This window comes from Scyliorhinus torazame, chromosome 18 (assembly GCF_047496885.1).
Source record: "Scyliorhinus torazame isolate Kashiwa2021f chromosome 18, sScyTor2.1, whole genome shotgun sequence".
In the NCBI taxonomy this organism is placed as follows: domain Eukaryota; kingdom Metazoa; phylum Chordata; class Chondrichthyes; order Carcharhiniformes; family Scyliorhinidae; genus Scyliorhinus; species Scyliorhinus torazame.
The window spans coordinates 63,344,250-63,366,806 of record NC_092724.1 but is presented as its reverse complement, the minus strand read 5'-3'; the positions used below and the strand labels follow the sequence as shown (position 1 = coordinate 63,366,806).

The 22,557-nt window shown below is 49.0% G+C and overlaps 1 protein-coding gene across 3 annotated transcripts in view; it reads right to left on the bottom strand.

Annotated features, from left to right (window-relative positions):
* ankrd24 (ankyrin repeat domain 24) overlaps positions 1-22,557 on the bottom strand; it is a 215,155-nt gene that overhangs the window by 89,644 nt on the left and 102,954 nt on the right. For all 3 annotated transcript variants that reach the window (XM_072482820.1, XM_072482821.1, XM_072482822.1), the window contains 2 exons: positions 13,472-13,593; positions 3,767-5,275 (listed from right to left, as the gene is read on the bottom strand). In XM_072482820.1, coding sequence (XP_072338921.1) covers positions 3,767-5,275; positions 13,472-13,593 — 1,631 coding nt within the window. The remainder of the gene's footprint in view (positions 1-3,766; positions 5,276-13,471; positions 13,594-22,557) is intronic.

The window sequence follows — 22,557 nt, the reverse complement described above, 5'->3', positions numbered from 1 at the left end:
CTGGGCCAGCATTTGCAGCATGTGGACATCGCTGGCTCGGCCAGCATTTACAGGGTGTGGACATCGCTGGCTCGGCCAGCATTTACAAGGTGTGGACATCGCTGTCTCGGCCAGCATTTACAGCAAGTGGACATCGCTGGCTCGGCCAGCATTTACAGCATGTGGACATCGCTGGCTCGGCCAGCATTTACAGCATGTGTACATCGCTGGCTCGGCCAGCATTTACAGCATGTGGACATCGCTGGCTCGGCCAGCATTTACAGCATGTGTACATCGCTGGCTCGGCCAGCATTTACAGCATGTGGACATCGCTGGCTCGGCCAGCATTTACAGGGTGTGGACATCGCTGGCTCGGCCAGCATTTACAAGGTGTGGACATCGCTGGCTCGGCCAGCATTTACAGGGTGTGGACACCGCTGGCTCGGCCTGCATTTACAGGGTGTGGGTATCGCTGGCTCGGCCAGCATTTACAGGGTGTGAACATCGCTGGCTCGGCCAGCATTTACAGCGTGTGGACATCGCTGGCTCGGCCAGCATTTACAGGGTGTGGACATCGCTGGCTCGGCCAGCATTTACAGGGTGTGGACATCGCTGGCTCGGCCAGCATTTACAGGGTGTGGACATCGCTGGCTCGGCCAGCATTTACAGTGTGTGGACATCGCTTGCTCGGCCAGCATTTACAGCATGTGGACATCGCTGGCTCGGCCCGCATTTACAGCACGTGGACATCGCTGGCTCGGCCAGCATTTACAGGGTGTGGGTATCGCTGGCTGGGCCAGCATTTGCAGCATGTGGACATCGCTGGCTCGGCCAGTATTTACAGCACGTGGACATCGCTGGCTCGGCCAGCATTTACAGGGTGTGGGTATCGCTGGCTCGGCCAGCATTTACAACGTGTGGACATCGCTGGCTCGGCCTGCATTTACAGGGTGTGGACATCGCTGGCTCGGCCAGCATTTACAGGGTGTGGGTATCGCTTGCTCGGCCAGCATTTACAGAGTGTGGACATCGCTGGCCCGGCCAGCATTTACAGCGTGTGGACATCGCTGGCTCGGCCAGCATTTGCAGCGTGTGGACATCGCTGGCTCGGCCAGCATTTACAGCATGTGGACATCGCTGGCTCGGCCAGCATTTACAGCACATGGACATTGCTGGCTCGGCCAGCATTTACAGGGTGTGGGTATCGCTGGCTCGGCCAGCATTTACAGCATGTGGACGTCGCTGGCTCGGCCAGCATTTACTGGGTCTGGACATCGCTGGCTCGGCCAGCATTTACAGCACATGGACATCGCTGGCTCGGCCAGCATTTACAGCACATGGACATCGCTGGCTCGGCCAGCATTTACAGGGTGTGGACATCGCTGGCTCGGCCAGCATTTGTTGCCCATCCCTAGTTGCTCTTCAAAAGGTGTTGATGAGCTGCATTCTTGAACTGGTGCTGTCCATGTGTTGCAGGTAAAACCATAGTGCTGTTATGGAAGGAATTCCAGGATTTTGATCCGCCGACAGTGAAGGAACGGCGACCACAGTCTCAGAATAAAGGACCGATCATTTAGGACTGAGATGAGAAATCCTTCACTCAAAGGCTGTGAATCTTTGTAATTCTCTCCGCTCGAGAGTTGTGGATGCTCCATCGTTGAACACATTTAAGGCTGGGACAGACAGATTTTTGATCGCTCAGGGAATCAAGGGATATGGAGTGCGGGCGGGAAAATGGAGTTGAAGCACAAGATCAACCATGATAGTATTGAACGGTGGAACAGGGATATGCCAAATGGCCTACTCCTGCTTCTTATATCCTTATGTTTTTCATCCAACTAAAGGAGCAATTGCAATGAGCTAAATTTAAAGTTACCTTGCTACTCTCATCCCAGATCCCTATGTGGTTATGACTTAGGACAGGGCTTTTTTCAATTGGATACAAATGTCCTTTGATTTTATCCTACAAGTTGGTAGTTACTGTGTTTCAAGATGTACAAACAATTATTTGGTGATACAGAACGTGAACATTGACGAAAAGAGAGACATGTTATTCAAGCTTTTCGTCTTTAAGACAAACCCAAAAACCTCAAATTTCAAATTGCTGTGAAATTTGCCATTCTTCTCTTTGTCCTGATGAGTTGAAGACAAAAAGTTTCAACATCATTTCTGTCTTTTCAGCAATGTTTCAGAATGTTTGACTATTTCGCTACAGTGGCACTGAGGACACTTACGTTGAGTTCTCACTTTTCAGTTAAGTTAAATTCGCAACGGATTTAAAAATCTATTTCCTACAAGAAGCCATGGATACATAGGGTGGGGGTGCAACAGGGGTAGGTGGGAGAACGATGGACAGTAAAGGTGGGAGGGCCAGACTGGGCAATATGAACCAGATGGAATGGTGGTAGAAAGATTGTATAGGTTTAGTTGCCAATATCTGCACCCAGAGTAAAGATAATAAGCGGGTATTGATTACAAAATATTATTTTAAATGTAACTGAGGGGGAAGGGATATAAAAAGCAACTTTGTGACTGTTATAAGGAGGAAGCTAATCGACAGTTGTGGGCAGCATGGCAGCATAGTGGTTAGCACAGTTGCTTCACAGCTCCAGCATCCCAGATTCGTTTCCTGGCTTGGGTCACAGTCTGTGCGGAGTCTGCACGTTCTCCCCGTGTGTGCATGGGTTTCCTCCGGGTGCTCCGGTTTCCTCCCACAGTCCAAAGATGTGCAGGTTAGGTGGATTGGCCATACTAAATTGCCCTTAGTGTACAAAAAGGTTAGGTGGGGTTACTGGGATAGGGTGGAGGTGTGAGCTTAGGTGGGGTGCTCTTTCCAAGGGACGGTGCAGACTCGATTGGCCGAATGGCTTCCTTCAGCTCAGTAAATTCTATGATCTATGACACATGGAATGGTCACCTCAGCAAAACATGCTAATGGAGCAAAAAACCCTGAAGTAATTTAAGGATTAATTAAATACACAAATGTTCATGTGGAATGGTTTGTGATTTTCTTTTCTGGATCGAAGCATTAAGGTGAGATGAATGGCCATTCTCATCCCTAAGTGCTTTGTGATCTTGTTGGGTGGATTTCTGGGCAAACGCCCCTGCACATCTTCAAATCGTAATTTGGATTTCAGTTTAACATCTCACCTGACAGAAATCATCGGCGATAGTGCAGTCGTGATAATGGGTCCAAGTCAGGAAGAAGGCTCAAACCGACAACTTTCCAATGCGGAGATCACATGCACCCACTGCACTAAACTGGCACTTGTATTAGCTATATGATAGTTACAATAATCTTAAATGCCTCAACTACAATGACAACTCAGCAATTTCATATCAGAGATGATCTCAGAGCACTTTAGAAAACAGCACAGGAGCTGGGAATCGTTAATGGATGAAGGAAAGCACAATCAAAGATAGATTTTTAAGAGTTTTTTGAAGGGAGAGAGTGACTGAGGCAAAGTGGTTTGGGGAAATGGTCTGAAGCAGCAGGTTATAGTAAAGCTTCCAGTGCAAACTCGGCATAACTTTAAGATTCACTGGAGATCATATCAATGTAATGGGTCCATGATTGGATAGATTTCACGTGGTCAGAACAATTTTATTTCGACAAGAGGCCGGCATTGTTCCAGAAACCACCATCGCTAAGAGATGATGCTGAAAACATTGGTAATCAAATCACACAATGCACAGTATAACTACCTAAGAGCAATCAGATAGAGACATGCATTAATAGTGACTCAACACCACTGAAGGACAGAAGGATTGTGTGATCTTGAAATACCTTCCTATCCTTTTCCTTCACAAGACCAGCGGAATCCTCAATGTGTTTATGCAGTTCAATGATCTTCGTTGACTCTGCTTTCAAGTCGCTGAGCTGTTTTTGTGCTGCGGCCATCTCTTCCTCTGCAGCCTGCTTCTCACTCTTCATAAAGAGCGCCTGCCTCTGTACCCGGAACACCTCAGTGCAGGTCTTCTCATGCTTCTTAGTCAGATCATTTAATTTAATGATTAAAGAATTTACCTCATCCTTCAGTGAGGTGGCGATCTTTTCATGTTCTTCTTTTCGAATGGTTTGTCCTTTCATTGTCTCCGCTTCCTCCTGTCGCTGGGAAATCTCTTTATCTTTCGTGGCCAACTGATCTTTCATATTGCTTACTATCCCTTTTGTATCCTGCAGAGATTTTTCCAGTGATTCCTTCATTTTCAGATGCTCACCCCAACAGATGGAACTTTTCCTCTGCTGTTCTATCTCATCTTCCAGTCTTGTGATTTCTTGTTGGATTGCATTATGTGTGACCTTTAGATCATGGAGCTGGTTGTTGGCTTCATTGAGGGATTTACTCAACTTATCCTTCACCTTTTCATGGTCCTCCTTTGGGACATACAACGATTGTATTGACTTGAGCTCTTCAACTTCCTTTTCATATTCTGTTTGAAGCTCCCTGTATTTTTCCTGCAATTCATTGTAGGCTTTGTTCAGCTCTCCTAATTGTTCCTTGGCTTCGATGGAAGCTCCAGTTCCATTTTCAGGGGACTCTCCAAAATGGCTTCTCTTCTGATCCTCGAGTTCACCTTCCGCCTTGGTGTACTTTTCGACAAGCAACAAATTCTGTTTGGAAATTTCTTCCAGTGAAATATTGAGTGACATTCTCATTTCATTGTACTCTTCCAAAGGGACACTGTGAGTCAGAACCTTCTCCATTTCATTCACCTTTTCCTCCAAGGTTTTCATCTTCCTTTCTTCTTCCACTTCAGTATTATCTGCTCGCAGAAGCTCCATTTTAACACTCTCTTCTCCCGGGATTGTTTTTATGGTCCCTGTGTTTCTCATAGTTGCCTTTTCTTCCACTGAAAGAATTCCTAATTGAATCTGTTCTTCTAATTGTTGAATCTCACTCATTGCAGCCTCATATTTGTGTTGGGTATCCTTCAACTTTTTAATGAGTTCTTCAACATCTTGGCTCCCATGTTCTGCCATGTCTTTCACCTCTAACCTTTCATCTCTGGATGAGTCTTCTACCTTTGAGTCGGTCTTAGCCTTGAGCTCATCAAGAACTTCTTGCAGCCTTTGAACTTCTTGCCCGTGTTCCACCTTTAGCTGTTTGTATGCTTCCAGTGAGACTAGCTTTTCAGAGTTAACCTCCTCCCTGATTGTAGCCTGGGCCTGCTCATGCTGTTCCTTCAGCTTCTCAAACTCTGCTTGTAAGGAATCATAGAGTAGAACTGGGACAAAATCCAGGCTTCCTGATGAATCTCCTTCATTTGCTCCTTTCTGCAAATATTCTAACTCCTGAAAAAAGCAATAGTAATAAAGACAGATTAGTAACACACTTTGCAATAGACTATGCATAGCAGTTATCTTGGTTTAGAATCACGTAAACGGTCAGATTTGATTGGCAACCGTGAATAAATGCCTCAAGTGTCAGCGGTGGCTCAGCTGGTAGCTCGCTTGTCTCTGATTCACAAGTTTCCAGCTCCACCTGGAGATTGGGTGAAATCAAGGCTGACACTCAAAGTGCAGGACTGAAGAAGTGCTTCACTGTCAGAGGTATGGCTTTTAGGAGGAAACATTTAACTGAGCCACCATCTGTCTGCACAGGTGGATGTATAAGATCCCATGGCACCATTTTGAAGAAGGGCAGGTATCCCTGTTGTCCTGGCCAATATTTATCCCTCAGTCAACATCACAAAAAACAGACATTCAGTTATTACCACATTGTTGTCTGTGGGAGCTTGCTGTGCACAAATTTGCTCCCGTGGTTGCTACATGACAAAGTTGCTACACTTCATAAAGTATTTGTTTGGCGCGAAATGCTTTGCAATGTCCAGTGATTGTGAAAAGTGTTGTGTCAATGCAAGACTTTCTTTCCTATGTACCACAGCTGCAATAATTGCTGGACTATTTTGCAGGCCCAAACCCCCACCCAATGCTTTGCACAGCTTGAATGATGCTTCCTATCTTCCCTCTGTCATGCTAAACATCTTCTATTTCTGTGCAGGCCATCCCAATAAGCCAGTAAACAGTCGGTAAGTTAGAAGCAGTGCATCAATATCCCAGTGACAATATGTGAATCTCAATTTTCCCATCAACATCACTATCCTGTTTAAAACAAAGTGGTTCATCTTTTTTATATAGTTCCTTCCTGGCATCTGGGCTTTACTGGCATTTAATGCCCATCCCTAGCAATTCAATACAAGCCAGGCTGCACCTTGGAGTAGAAACAGACAACCATTTTGGCGTGGGTTTGGATCCACCAACAGGCCAGACTTGCTAAGATTGGCAAGAATTCTTTCACAAAAGATATGAGATTTATATGATTCATAGAATAGAATTTACATAGAACATACAGTGCAGAAGGAGGCCATTCAGCCCATCGAGTCTGCACCGACCCACTTAAGCCCTCACTTCCACCCTATCCCCATAACCCAATAAGCCCTCTTAACCTTTTTTGGTCACTCAAGGGCAATTTATCATGGCCAATCCATCTAACCTACACGTCTTTGGACTGTGGGAGGAAACCGGAACACCCGGAGGAAACCCACGCACACGGGGAGAACGTGCAGATTCCGCACAGACAGTGACCCAGCGGAGAATCGAACCTGGGACCCTGGCGCTGTGAAGCTACAGTGCTAGCCACTTGTGCTACAGTGCAGAAGGAGGCCATTCGGCCCATTGAGTCTGCAGAGGCCATTGGAAACAGCATCCCACTTAAGCCCACGCTTCCACCCTATCTCCATAATCCAGGAAGCCCACCTAACCTTTTGGGCACTAAGGGACAATTTAGCATGGCCAATCCACCTAACCTGCACATCTTTGGACTGTGGGAGGAAACCGGAGCACCCAAAGGAAACCCACGCAGACATGGGGAGAAAGTGCAAACTCCGCACAATCACCCGAGTCCGGAATTGAACTTCCATTGAAGGGATATGTCCAGATGTCAGCAAACATCTCGTTAATGGAGAATCTTGTGCCCTCGCAGCATTCCACACCATCTCACCCTGGAGGCATGGACAGCTGCAATGCCAGCAATTTCCTAAGGATGGCGTAGTAATGGCAGTTTACCCTATAGACCTAAAGGAAATGCATGGTCATAGAAAAGGTGGTCATATGTGGAATCCTTTCAGGTTCATCAATGCCCCTGTCTGCTCTTCTGGTGCCTTGATGGTCACATGGGTGCAGTCAATTAACCCCTGCACCGGAGGGCGTCCAGCGATGGAAAAAAATCCCACTGCATTCTGTGCCTGTATAGCTCCATCAGTAGTGAACTAAGTGCGATCTGATACCCTTCCAACCCGGCATCCATGACCTCCTGTATGCTGTGCTGGACAGCTGATTTTGTTGTACTCTCCGCTGTCCAATTTGGAAGGACCCAGAGGCAAAGATTTTCGGTGGCACAGTCAGTGCTGACACAATGGACGGGGAGTGAAATGATCCTCCACTCGTGCACAAATCTCTGCCACCATTTACCTTGAGAGATGCATCCTTCAGTGACTCTGACACTCCGTTAGATTCAGGAAGCTCATTTGCTATCTGTAGGTGGTGGATGTCACTTTTGTTCCCTCCGTGCTCCAGTGCATCTCCTCTGCTTGCCGCAAGACCAATGGGCTGTATTTACCGTGGGGCGAGCTACACAACTCCCAACTCCGAGCACTCAGTCCATGGTCCTTTGATGGCCTTCCTGACCTCCAGACGGACAATCATACTTGCACCCTCTCCCTCATGCCCCACTATCCTGTGTTGGATCACCCCCACCAAACAGATCCAGTACCTATGGGGTTAACACTCCTGTGACCTCAGCACACTCATAGCCACTGTATCCTATTGCATGAGGAAATCTATGAGCCTCCCCCTACTTTTGTACCAATATTAAATGGACCCACCTCCATGGCTGGCTTCCTTGCTCTCTCCTATTCAGGGATGTGTTTGCAACCCTTCATAGTCGCCATCCATGTCTCCAAATCAAAATAATTTAATCCCCATTTACGAGCACTTCAGTAACTCATTTGCATGGTGAATTAATGAACTGTCTCATTTGTGTACCGGCTGAGAGGCGGGACTGTCACACAAGGGATGTGAAATCGCTTTAAACCTCAGCAATTAAACCAAAAACTCAGCCCGATAACTCTATAACTTTGGTTTCTGATACTTTCTTTTTTTATGTAAATATTTTTATTGAATACACTTTTACACTGTACAGGAGATGGCTGAAGCAGTTATTATTTACAATTTACATGTTGTTCCTGTTTGGCACCTCCTCTCCCCCCCCCCCCCCTCCACTCATTCGGGTGTACTCTGTGTACCACTTTAAACGTGCGCGGAGGGGGCCCTGCTCAGTGCTTCGCTCCAGACTCCCCAACCTACTTCCATCCCTATTTCTTCCTCCCATTTCTGCCTTGCTCTGTCCAATGGTGATCTTGCCCTTTTTAAAAGTCGCCTGTATATGTGTCTCTCGGGGCTCTAGGGTATCTCGTCAGCTCCTTGCGGAGAAAGGTTTTGACTTGTAAATGTCGGAGTTCCTGTCCATTCAATAGTTCCAGTCTCTCCGCCAGCGCTTCGAAGGCCGCAAATTTGTCCCCCAGGTAAAAGTCCCTGATTGCTAGCGTCTCCCCGTCCTGTCGCCACCTCTGAAAGGTGGCATCTAGCATGGCTGGTGGGAAACTATGGTTGCTGCAGATGAGGGCCACAGTGGACACCTTGGTTAAACCGAAGTGTTGTCTCATCTGGTTCCAGGTTCTTAGTGTTGCTACTACCACTGGGCTGAATGAGTGTTTTGCGGACAGGGATGGGAGAGCTGTCATTGGGCGAGGATTCGGAGGGTCGGTCCCGTGCAGGACTCCTCTTCCATCCTCACGCATTCGGTTCCCTTACCCATCCCATCACCCTCTCGGCTGTGGCTTGCCAGTGGCAGTATTGCAAGTTCGGAAGGGCCAGGTCACCCATGCTTCTTCTCCTCTGCAGTGTTCTCTTAGGGAAGACCTTGGGGATGAAGATCGGTCTGGATCTAAACAGGAAGAGGAACCTTGGCAGTACATTCATCTTGATCATCTGCACACTCCCTGCCAGAGAAAGTGGGAGTGCACCCCATCTCTGCAGATCCTTTTTAATTTCCTCCACCAGACTTGTCAGATTGCACTTGTGGATCCGTGTCCAGTCGTGGGGAATCTGGATCCCCAGGTAGCGGAATTTGATTCGGGCTATTTGGAATGGGAGACCTTCCAGCTCTGTCCCTCCCCCATTCGGGTTCACTGGGAAAACCTCACTTTTGCCCAGGTTGAGTTTGCAGCCAGAAAAGGCCCCAAACTCTTCCACGAGCTTCATGATTTCTTTCATGCCATTCTGCGGGTCCGAGGTGTAGAGGGCTGAAAGGCCTGTACTGCGCTGTAATGTTTTAAAAAAAGGAGCAGGTCATCCGCGTAGAGTGAAATTCTGTGCTTTCTGCCTCGTCTGTGGATACCCTTCCAGGTATGTCTCACAGGGCGATCACCAGGGGTTCGATTGCCAGTGCAAACAGGAGTGGGGTCAGCGTGCATCTGTGCCTGGTGCCTCTGTGCAACTGGAAGTTTTCTGAGCTGGTATGTTGGTCCGAACGCACACCTTGTGGATGTTGTACAGGAGTTTCACCCATGTGGTGTACCCTGTCCCCAGCCCAAACCACTCCAGTACCTCAATGAGGTACTTCCATTCGACTCTGTGTCCAGGGGGGATGATCACCTCTGGTGTTCTCTTTCCGGATGGGATCATTATCAGATTTAGCAGCCTTCTGATGTTCAGTTAGCTGTCTACCCTTGACAAAGCCCGCCTGTTCCTCCACGTTCACCGCTGGTACGCATTTCTCCAGTGTCTTGGCCATGACTTTTGCAAGTATTTTCGCGTCTACATTCAGCAGTGAAATTGGTCTATATGATCCGCATCTGTCGGGTCTTTGTCTTTTTTGGGTAAAGCGATATAGTGGCCTGAGTTAGCGTTGGAGGCCGGGTGCCCCTCGCTAGCGAGTCTGCGAACATCTCCTGTAGGTACGGGGCGAGAGCCGGCGTGAATTATTTGTAGAAGTCTGCTGGGAGCCAGTCGGGTGCCGGCACCTTCCCCGCCTGCATGGAGTTGATACTCTCCATGACCTCTCCAGTTCTGTTGGTGCTTCCAGCTCCCTCCATACATCATCCACCAGACTGGCATATCCAGACCATCGAGAACCGTTTCATCCCTGAGTCCTCGTCGGGGGTCTCGGAGGTGTACAGCCCTCACTGGAAGGCCTCAAATGCTTTGTTGACCTTTTTCAGTTTGGCTACCAGTCTGCCTCTGCTGTCCTTTACTTGAGGTTTTTCCCTCATGGCTGCCTGCTTTCTCTGCTAGTGGGCCAGCAGGCAGCTAGCCTTCCCCCAGTGTTCATAAAAGGTTCCCTGTGTCTGGCGGAGTTGGTGCACGTCCTTCCTGGTGGACAGCAGATTCAAGTCCGTTTGTAGCTTCTTCCTCTATGGTCAGGGTCTCAGACTACCTTTTGTTGACCTCCAAGATAGAGTCGATCAGTTGCTGCCTGGCTCCTCTCTCTTCCTTGTCTCTATGAGCCTTGTAGGCCATAATCTCGCCCCCAAATCACCACCTTCAGTGCCTCCCAGAACCGTGGAAGGTGAGACTTGCTATTCCGATTGTTCGTATTGTACTCGCCTACGGCCTGTGATGTTTTCTGGCAGAAGACCTTGTCGGCCAGGAGATCTATGTCCAACCTCCATGTGGGGCTTTGAGCACAGCCCATCTCCAACCTAACATCCAAGTAATGTGGAGTGTGGTTGGAGATGACTCCTGCTGAATATTCCGCTCCTATGATTCCTGGAAGAACCGATTTCCCCACTGCAAAGAAATCGATACATGTGTAGACTTTGTGTACCGGTGAGAAGAATGAGAATTATTTTTCATCCCAGTGCAGGTGCCGCCATGAATCTACTGTTCCCAATTCCCTAGCCATGCCTGTCTTTTTCCCCGTTCTGGGGTTTGGTCCGTCAATGGTTCTTGTACGAGGTTAAAGTCCCGGCCATTAGTCGGTGTGTGTCGACATCGGGTATTTCCGCCATGGTCTTCTTTATAAAATCCGTGTCGTCTTAGTTGGGCGCGTACACATTTACCAGCATCGGTGCCCCGTCAAGGGCACCACTAACCATGGCATACCGTCCCCGCTTGGTCCATAACAGTCTTTTATTTTCTACTTTCATCTGTTTTGGAACCTCAGTAACTTTTTTAAAATGTGTTCTCGAGCTGTTGGCAGCGAGGGCAAAAAACATTTTGACCGTGCCTAGTTGCCCAGGGAAGCTTGTGGTGTACTGGCTCCTTAAACCACAGCAGCCCACATGGTAATGGTGCTGCCGCGATGGTAGCTGTGAACTCCAGGATATTGATCCAACAACAACTACAATTCTGTCTTTCAATTCAAAAATATTGGAAACTGAAGATAATAGTGGTTTTGAACAACTCCAATAAAAAAAGACCTTCCTATGACCTCAGTATTTTCCAGAACCCTCTGACAATGAATTACTTCCTGAATCGTAATTGCTGCTATAATACATAGAAACATACATAGAAAATAGAAGCAGGAGGACGACATTCGGCCCTTTGAGCCTGCTCCACCATTCAGTGTGATCATGGCTGATCATCACGTTCAATACCCTGATCTCGCCTTCCCCCCATCCCTTGATTCCTTTAGTCCCAAGAGCTATATCGATAGAAACAATGTAGAAATAATGTGGGAAATATGGCAATTAAAGTTCTACAGAGTGAGGTCCCACAACAGCTATGAAGAAATTACTAACTAATGTTATTTTTGTGATATTGCATGAGGAATAAATATTGATTTGACAGGGTATCATGATGGGATGGTGACACAGTGGTTAGCACTGCTGCCTCACAGCACCAGGGACCGGAGTTCATTTTCGGCCTTGGGTGCCTACGTGGAGTTTGCACATTCTCTTGGTGTCTGCGTGGGTTTCCTCCGGGAGCTCTGGTTTCCTCCCGCAGTCCAAAAATGTGCAAGTTAGATGGATTGGCCATGGTAAATTGCTCCTTAGAGTCCAAATATGTGCATGTTAGATGGATATGCCATGATCAATGGGCTGGGATATGGGGAGTGGGCCCAGGTAGAGCGCTGTTTCGGAGGGTCAGTGCACACTCGATGGGCCAGATGACTTCCTTCTGCACTGTAGGGATTCTATTCTATGGAGCTCACTGTTTTTTTTTTAAATAAGGCCATAGGATTTTTTTACAGCTCTTGAGAGTACAGACTTGGTTTCATGTCTCACCCAAAAATGGTACCTCCAACAATGAACATAGAACATAGAACCGTACAGCACAGAACAGGCCCTCCAGCCCTTGATGTTGTGCAGAGATTTGTCCGAAACCAAGATCAAGCTATCCCACTCCCTGTCATTCTGGTGTGCTCCATGTGCCTATCCAATAACAGCTTGAAAGTTCCTAAAGTGTCTGACTCCACTATCACAGCACTGACTCAGTATTGCGTTGGAGTGTCAGCCTAGATTGTGTGAACTGGCGTGGGGATTGAATCCACAACCTCCTGGCTCAGAGGTGAAAGAGCTACGTTTCATCTTCCAGTTCCTTCCAATAGGAATCGAGCCACTGCCATGTGAATTAGAGAATTGAACTCTTCAAGAATGTCAACAGAAGACCTTGTTTAAAGGCCTTCGGATGAACTGAATCCAACCTTCCTGCTCCTCGAACGTCAATGGCGAAACTTTGTTCGAATGATATCCTTTATTTTTCTGCCCAGTAGCCAGAAAAATGGACAGGGTGACCTTCGGTCACATAGAAAAACGTGAATGGGAGACTGAAGCAGGAACCTTCGAGGACAGTATTTTCCAAGTAGGAGGGAATAATCCAGAGATGAGGATTTGCTTTGGGGGGGGGGGGGGGGGTTGGGGGAGGGCATGAGATAAAAGAGGAAGGCTGTTAGTTGAGGTGGGAAGGCAAGCCATTGATGCTCAGAGCTGGTGTGGTGGGGAGGAGGGACGGAGAGTGATTGGAGTGGATTTCTGTTATAAGAGGAATGGGTAAGTCCCCAATGATAACAGGAGGGAAAGTGCTAGAGCCCCCAATTGATTGGGAGGAAAGAGTAAAGGCTTATTTTGGGGCTGTGACTGCATCGCCTGCCACACAAGGGGTGCTGGAAAAGGCAGTTAACTTCTTGACCTGACAGCTCCCACCTCCCTGTCATTGCTATGTTTCCCAATCCCTGGGAAATCCGAGCGGTAACTGTTAAATTTAAATCAACCTCTCAATGGAGAATTCGGAATAAAAGTGTAAATCTTCAGTGGTTCCTGGCATGTCAGCCAGTCTTGATGATCACTGGTCTAAAATGGGTGGTGAGTCCATTCACAGCAGGTTGAGGATTCATCCTTTTACTTTGGTTTTAACCCTTCCTTTAACATTCTCCAACCCATTCTTCAATGGTAAAATAACAAGGCCCATAGTTTGAAGGTTCATCACCTGCAATCTCCCTTGCAGTTCTTGGTTTTCACTAGTGAGCGACTCCACTTGACTCTGTAGTGATAAAAGCCATTCCTCGCTAGAATTGTGCACGCCCTTTTTCGAAAGCAGCTTCTCAATCGCTGAAATGGTATAAGGAAAAAATAGTAGGCAACAGATTAAAACAGCTTAAAGGATTATTTCATTCCAAAGTTGAAACAAAAAGGCCAGTTTCAGTGTCAGGAAAAGGGCACTCCATTGAAAGTCAGTGTCAGGAGAAACTGCACCCCAGTGAGAGCCAGTTCCAAGGTACCTATACCCAAGTGTGAATCATGTCAGGGAAAACTGTAACCTAGTAAGAGTCATTGTCAGGAAAATAGCGCTCCATTGAGAGACAGTGTCAGCAAAACTGTGCCCCAGAGAGAGTCCGTGCCATGGTAACTGTACCCCAGTGAGACTCAGTGTCAACAGAACTGTACCCCAGTGAGAGTCAGTGTCAGCAGAACTGCACCCCAGTGAGAGTCAGTGTCAGGGTAACTGTACTCCAGTGAGAGTCAGTGCCAGGGTAACTGTACCCCAGTGAGAGTCAGTGCCAGGGTAACTGTACCCCAGTGAGAGTCAGTGTCAGGAGAACTGTACCCCAATGAGAGTCCGTATCAGCAGAACTGTAACCCTGTGAGAGTCAGTGTCAGCGGAACTGTAACCCTGTGAGAGTCAGTGTCAGCGGAACTGTAATCCAGAGAGAGTCAGCGTCAGGGTAACTGATCCAAATGAGAGTCAGTGTCAGCAGAACTGTACCCCAGTGAGAGTCAGTGTTATCATGATATTCAAACACACACATCATGATAGACAGACCAACAGACCAATTAGCACACATAACACGACAGCCAATCACAGACAAGGACAGAGACAGTATAAGACAAGAAACACGACACCTGGTGGCCAGTCCATCTAGAGACCAGGACAAGGACAGGACCTGATTAACAACACACTCAGGGAGTCACCACGTGCAGAGTATCAAGACAGATCTGTAAATAGCAAGTTGGAATAAAACAGCTTTGTACCAATTGCAACCGTGTTGGTTCATCTGTATCTCAGAGCACCCAACACCACATGGTACCAAGTCAGTGGATCGAATCTGCCATCCCGAGCCATGGACATCAACAACAAACCGCAGCAGTTGCAAGTCGCTGGGAACCTAGGCACCAATTGGAAGCTCTTCAAGCAGCGATTTGAACTGTACATGCGAGCCAACGAAAAACAGGGTGCCTCGGAAGAAACATAGATTGCCATGCTCCTCACTACCGCAGGTCAGCACGCCATCGATGTATACAACTACTTGGTGTTCGCGGAAGGCGAGAACCAATCCAAATATGACACAGTCCTCCTCAAGCTCGACCAGCACTTCAACATTGAGGTAAATGAAAGCTTTGAGAGGTATATCTTTCAGCAACGCCTGCAAGGTAAGGATGAGCTCTTTCAACCCTTTCTGACGCATCTCCGCATACTCGCGCAGTCCTGCGGTAACGGCACCACCTCAGAGTCCATGATCCGGGACCTGATTGCTTTTGGCGTTGCCTCCAGTGGCCTACGCCAGCAGCTTCTTAAAATTAAAGGCCTGACCTTAACATCTGCGGTGGAAGCCTGTGTCCTCCATGAAAATGCGACCAGCTGCTTTGGCCAATTTCAGGCGACCGAATTGGCACGGAGGGGGTCCCTAGCCGTCGAATCGGCAAGCCAGGCCGCCCATGAGGCCGAACGTATCCAGGCGATCGAGTATCTACCGGCCCGCGGCCCGGACGAGGGCGGCCGTTTCGCGCGCTTTTCGAGGTTTCCCACGCTTGTGCGCGCCAAAACCAACGGCAACATCGAGGGACGCACTGCGCAGGCGCGCCCGATGCAAGACCGAACTGCGCATGCGCAGTGGCATAACGAACGCCGTGACGTCATGACGTGCGGCAACTGTGGAGCTGCACATTTAAAAGGGCAATGTCCTGCAAAAAACCGACAGTGCCTACGCTGTGGCAAGATGGGCCACTACGCTGCCTACTGTCGAGCGGTTCAACCGATGGATCCTACACATCTCCGACAACCTCGCAGACACGTGAGGACCGTCCAGCCCACACATCAGGACATCCAACCCAACGACACAGATGACCAAGATGCCTTCCGGGTTGCGGTCATTGATGTGAACCGCGTCAACACCATCAATCCGGCCGATGAATGGAGTGCCACCCTGACGGTCAACCGATCGCAGATCACTTTCCGCCTGGACACTGGCGCATCCGCCAACCTCATAGCGTATTCAGCATTCCATGCCATGAAGGTCAAACCACCTATCCAGCCATCCCGGTGCAAGATGGTCGACTACAACGGGAACGTTATCCCGGCCATGGGATCCTGCCAGCTCCAGGTGACACACAGAACACACACGGCCACACTCTCGTTCGAGATAGTTGGCTCATCGAAGGATTCCTTGCTGGGCACACAGGCATGTAAGGCTCTCCACCTTGTACAGCGAATTCTGTCTCTCTCTCCAGACGACACATCTGACTTCCCGGATGCTGAGTTCAACGCAAATCTACAATCGCTCCTCGCTCACAACCAGGAGGCATTTGAAGGCATGGGAACACTGCCATACACATACAAAATTCGCCTCAAACCGGACACCATCCCGGTCATTCACGCACCTCGCAGGGGTCCTGCGCCACTTAAAGACCGCCTCAAGCTGCAGCTGCAGGATCTCCAGGACCAAGGGGTCCTATCCAGGGTCACGGAACCCACGCCATGGATCAGCTCCATGGTGTGTGTCAAGAAACCCTCTGGCGAGCTCCGCATCTGTATAGACCCTAAAGACCTAAATAATAACATTATGCGGGAACATTATCCCATACCTAAACGGGAGGAAATCACCAGTGAAATGGCCCAAGCGAAGATATTCACGAAACTGGATGCTTCTAAAGGGTTTGGGCAGATCCAACTGGACCCGTCCAGCCGAAAGCTATGCACCTTTAACACCCCTTTCGGCAGATTCTGCTACAACCGGATGCCATTTGGCATCATCTCGGCATCCGAGGTCTTCCACAGAATCATGGAGCAGATGATGGAAGACATCGAAGGGGTGCGCGTATATGTGGACGATGTCATCATCTGGCCCACCACACCGCAGGAGCACATACATCGTCTCCAACGCGTTTTTGCCCGCATACGGGAAAACGGCCTGCGCCTCAACCGAGCCAAGTGCGCCTTTGGCCAGACCGAATTGAAGTTCCTGGGGGACCACATCTCCCGGTCAGGGGTCCGTCCGGATGCAGACAAGGTGAGCGCCATCACAGCCATGCCGCGGCCGGCCGACAAGAAGGCTGTACTACGATTCCTGGGCATGGTCAACTTCCTCGGGAAATTCATTCCCAACCTTGCCTCCCACACAACGGCTCTGCGCCATCTCGTAAAAAAATCCACAGACTTCCAGTGGCAACATACACACCAGCTGGAATGGGAGGAGCTCAAACGCAAACTCACCACGGCACCAGTGTTGGCGTTCTTCGACACGTCTCGTCCCACCAAAATCTCAACTGATGCCAGCCAATCCGGCATTGGAGCAGTGCTCCTGCAGAGGGATGACACGTCGTCATGGGCCCCGGTTGCCTATCCATCACGGGCTATGACCCCCACAGAGCAGCGCTACACGCAAATCGAAAAAGAATGCCTGGGCTTGCTAACTGATTTGGACAAGTTCCACGACTATGTGTATGGTCTTCCACGATTCACGGTCGAAACTGACCACCTCCCCCTGGTCAACATAATAAACAAGGACCTGAACGAGATGACCCCTCGCCTCCAGCGCATCGTACTTAAACTCAGGAGGTATGATTTCCAACTGATCTACACTCCAGGGAAGGACCTCATCGTGGTGGATGCCCTATCCCGAGCAGTGAGTACACCACCAGATGCGGAGGGGTTTGTATGTCAAGTTGAGGCACAAGTGGCCTTGACAGCGGCAAATCTGCCGGCTAACGACTCCAGTCTGGCCCGCATACGCAGAGAGACAGCGGCCGACCCCCTTTTACAGCGAGTAATGCGCCACATGACAGGAGGATGGCTCAAATGGCAGTGCCCGCAGTTCTATAATGTACGAGACGACCTAGCCACCATTGATGGGATCCTTCTGAATCTAGACAGGATCGTCATTCCGTACAGTATACGCCAGCTGGTTCTCGATCAAATACACGAAGGCCACTTGGGGGTCGAGAAGTGCAGACAGAGGGCCCGAGAGGCGGTATACTGGCCGGGCATCAGTGACGATATTGCCAACATGGTGCTCAACTGCACAACCTGCCAAAGGTTTCAGCCGGCGCAACCTCCTGAGACGCTTCTGCCCCATGAGCTGGTGACGTCCCCCTGGGCGAAGGTGGGTGTCGACCTATTTCACGCGCTTGGCATGGACTATGTTATCATCATGGACGATTTCTCCAATTACCCAGAAGTCATACGCCTACATGATCTGACGTCATCTGCGGTCATCAGGGCCTGCAAAGACACCTTTGCTCGCCACGGCATTCCGATGACTGTCATGTTGGACAATGGGCCCTGTTTTGCCAGCCATGAATGGTCGTCCTTTGCCGCCTCATATGGCTTCACACACGTGACGTCCAGCCCTCTGCATCCCCAGACCAATGGAAAGGCGGAGAAGGGCGTTCACATTGCCAAGCGGCTCCTCTGCAAGGCTGCTGCTGCCGGATCGTACTTCTACCTCGCCCTGCTGGCCTATCGCTCGGCCCCGCTAGCCACGGGTCTCTCGCCAGCACAGCTGCTGATGGGTCGCACCCTCAGAACAACTGTGCCTTCCATCCTGGCACCAACAATAGACCATGCTCCGGTACTGCATAGGATGCAACTGCAGCGCGATCGCCAGAAGAGTTTGTACGACACAAGGGCAACTGATCTTCCCCCCCTGGCCCCTGGAGACAAAGTCCGCATTCATCTACCAGAAGGTGGCTGGTCAGCACCTGCCGAAGTTCTCCGACGCGTGGCTCTCCGCTCGTTCCTGGTACGCATGCTGGATGGATCCGTGCGTAGGCGCAATCGGCGAGCCCTTCGCCTCCTTCCACGCTCGCAACGGAACAGTACACAGACGCCGGGTCCTCCACTGGTTCCTGATAGTGACTTAGTGGAGCTGCCACAGACCATGCCCCTTCCATCGCCACCCGTGGCCAGGCTCGCACCTCAGCTGGTGGTTCTTGACCCACCCTTGAGGCGGTCAACCCGAATTCGTCGCACACCTACTAGACTGGACTTATGAGACTGTTCACACGTCAAAGTTTAGCAACTATTGTATTGTAACATGTTACTGTTTTATCATTCCAGATCTCGTTTGACCGGACCACACTTCAAAGTTTTTTCTTGTTTCGTTATGGTACAACCTCGTTAGCATGACACACCCGACATCGCCCCATGTATATAGTTACGACACATGTACATGCTGTAAATATCACGCACACACACTTTTAGCTGCACTCAGGACACATTCATATTTATAACCACGTAGGCACATAATCTTGTAAAAAGGGGGGATGTCATGATATTCAAACACACACATCATGAGAGACAGACCAACAGACAAATTAGCACACATAACACGACAGCCAATCACAGACAAGGTCAGAGACAGTATAAGACAAGAAACACGACACCTGGTGGCCAGTCCATCTAGAGACCAGGACAAGGACAGGACCTGATTAACAACACACTCAGGGAGTCACCACGTGCAGAGTATCAAGACAAATCTGTAAATAGCAAGTTGGAATAAAACAGCGTTGTACCAATTGCAACCGTGTTGGTTCAACTGTACCTCAGAGCACCCAACACCACAAGTGTCAGCAGAACTGTACCCCAGTGAGAGTCAGTGCCAGGGTAACTGTACCGCAGTGAGAGTCATGTCAGGGAAAACTGTACCGCAGTGAGAGTCATGTCAGGGAAAACTGTACCCCAGTGAGAGTCAGCGTCAGGGGAAACTGTACCCCAGTGAGAGTCAGTGCCAGGGTAACTGTACCTCAGTGAGAGCCAGTGTCAGCAGAACTGTACCCCAGTGAGAGTAAGTGTCAGCAGAACTGTACCCCAGTGAGAGTCAGTGTCAGGGAAAACTGTACACCAGTGAGAGTCAGTGTTAGCAGAACTGTACCCCAGTGAGAGTCAGTGTCAGGGAAAACTGTACACCAGTGAGAGTCAGTGTCAGGGAAAACTGTGCATCAGTGAGAGTCCGTGCCAGGGTAACTGCACCCCAGTGAGAGTCAGTGTCAGCAGAACTGTACCCCAGTGAGAGTCAGTGTCAGGGTAACTGTACCCAAGTGAGATTCAGCGTCAAGGGAAACTGTACCCCAGTGAGAGTCAGTATCAGCAGAACTGAACCCCAGTGAGATTTACTGTCAGCAAAACTGTACCCCAGAGAGAGTCAGTTTCAGCAGAACTGTACCCCAGTGAGAGTCAGTGTCAGGGTAAACTGTACCCCAGTGAGTCAGTGTCAGCAGAACTGTACCCCAGTGAATGTCAGTGTCAGCAGAACTGTACCCCAGTGAGAGTCAGTGTCAGGGGAAACTGTACCCCAGTGAGTCAGTGTCAGCAGAACTGTACCCCAGTGAATGTCAGTGTCAGCAGAACTGTACCCCAGTGAGAGTCAGTGTCAACAGAACTGTACCCCAGTGAGAGTCAGTGTCAACAGAACTGTACCCCAGTGAGAGTCAGTGTCAGGCTAACTGTACCCCAGTGAGAGTCAGTGTCAGGGGAAACTGTACCCCAGTGAGAGTCTGTGTCAGGTTAACTGTACCCCAGTGAGAGTCAGTGTCAGGGAAAACTGTACACCAGTGAGAGTCAGTGCCAGGGTAACTGCACCCCAGTGAGAGTTAGTGTCTGGGTAACTACCCCAGTGAGAGTCAGTGTCAGGGTAACTACCCCAGTGAGAGTCAGTGTCAGGGTAACTACCCCAGTGAGAGTCAGTGTCAGGGTAACTACCCCAGTGAGAGTCAGTGTCAGGGTAACTACCCCAGTGAGAGTCAGTGTCAGGGTAACTGTACCTCAGTATGAGTGTTTTTTAAAAATTTGTTCATGGGACCTGGTCGTTGCCGGCTGCAATAGCATTTAAGAGGGGCAGTTAAGGGTCTACCACATTGCTGTGGAACTAGAGTCACATGTCAGCCAGACTCGGTAAGAATGACAGATTTCCTTCTCTAAAGATGTTATTTTACGACAATCAATTTTGCACTTTTAATTCCAGATTTTCTGGGTCCCCAGAGCATTACTCTGGGTTACTGGTTTTACTAGTCCAGTGACAATGTCACTATGCCATCACCTCCCCATATATTGTGTTATATGTACCTAGAACAAAGAAGAAAGTACAAAGAAAAATTACAGCACAGGAACAGGCCCTTCGGCCCTCCCAGCCTGCGCCAATCCAGATCCTCTATCTAAAACTGTCGCCTATTTTCTAAGGATCTGTATCCCTCTGCTCCCTGCCCATTCATGTGTCGGTCTAGATACATCTTAAATGACGCTATCGTGCCTGCCTCTACCACCTCCGCCGGCAATACATTCCAGGCACCCACCACCTCTGCGTAAAGAACTTTCCACGCACATCTCCCTTAAACTTTTCCCCTCTCACCATGAACCCGTGACCCCTAGTAATTGAGTCCCCCACTCTGGGAAAAAGCTTCTTGCTATCCACCCTGTCTATACTTCTCATGATTTTGTAGACCTCAATGAGGTCCCCCCTCAACCTCCGTCTTTCCAATGAAAATAATCCTAATCTGCTCAAACTCTCTTCAGAGCGAGCACCCTCCATACCAGGCAACATCCTGGTGAACCTCCTCTGCACCTTCTCCAAAGCATCCACATCCTTTTGACAATGTGGCGACCAGAACTGTAAGCAGTATTCCAAATGTGGCCGAACCAAAGTCATATACAACTGTAACATGACCTGCCAACTCTTGTACTCAATCCCCCTTCCGATGAAGGAAAGCATGCCATATGCCTTCTTGACCACTCTATCGACCTGCGCAGCCACCTTCGGGGTACAATGGACTTGAATACCCAGATCTCTCTGTACATCAATTTTCCCCAGGGCTTTTTCATTTACCATATAGTTCGCTCTTGAATTGGATCTTCCAAAATGCATCACCTCGCATTTGCCAGTCCATGTATATGACATCTACAGCCCTTCCCTCATCAATCAACTTTGCCACTTCCTCAAAGAATTCTATTAAGTTGGTAAGACATGACCTTCCCTTCACAAAACCATGTTGCCTATCACTGATAAACCCATTTTCTTCCAAATGGGAATAGATCCTAGCCTTCAGTTTCTTCTCCAGCAGCTTCCCTACCACTGACGTCAGGCTCACCGGTCTATAATTACCTGGATTATCCCTGCTACCCTTCTTAAACAAGGGGACAACATTAGCAATTCTCCAGTCCTCCGGTACCTCACCCGTGTTCAAGGATGCTGCAAAGATATCTGTTAAGGCCCGAGCTAGTTCCTCTCTCACTTCCCTCAGTAACCTGGGATAGATCCCATCTGGACCTGGGGACTTGTCCACCTTAATGCCTTTTGGAATACCCAACACATCCTCCCTCCTTATGCCGACTTCACCTAGAGTACTCAGACATCTATCCCTAAGCTCTCCTCGGTGAATACTGATGCAAAGTACTCGTTAAGAATCTCACCCATTTTCTCTGACTCCGCGCATAACTTTCCTCCATTGTCCTTGAGTGGGCCAACCCTTTCTCTAGTTACCCTCTTGCTCCTTATATATGAATAAAAGGCTTGGGATTTTCCATAACCCTGTTTGCTAAAGATATTTCATGACCCCTTTTAGCCCTCTTGATTCCTCGTTTCAGATTGGTCCTACATTCCCGATATTCTTCCAAAGCTTCTTCTGTCTTCAGTCGCCTAGACCTTATGTATGCTTCCTTCTTCCTCTTAGCTAGTCTCACAATTTCACCTGTCATCCATGGTTCCCTAATCTTGCATTTCTATCCCTCATTTTCACAGGGACATGTCTGTCCTGCACTCTAATCAACCTCTCTTTAAAAGCCTCCCACATATCAAATGTGGATTT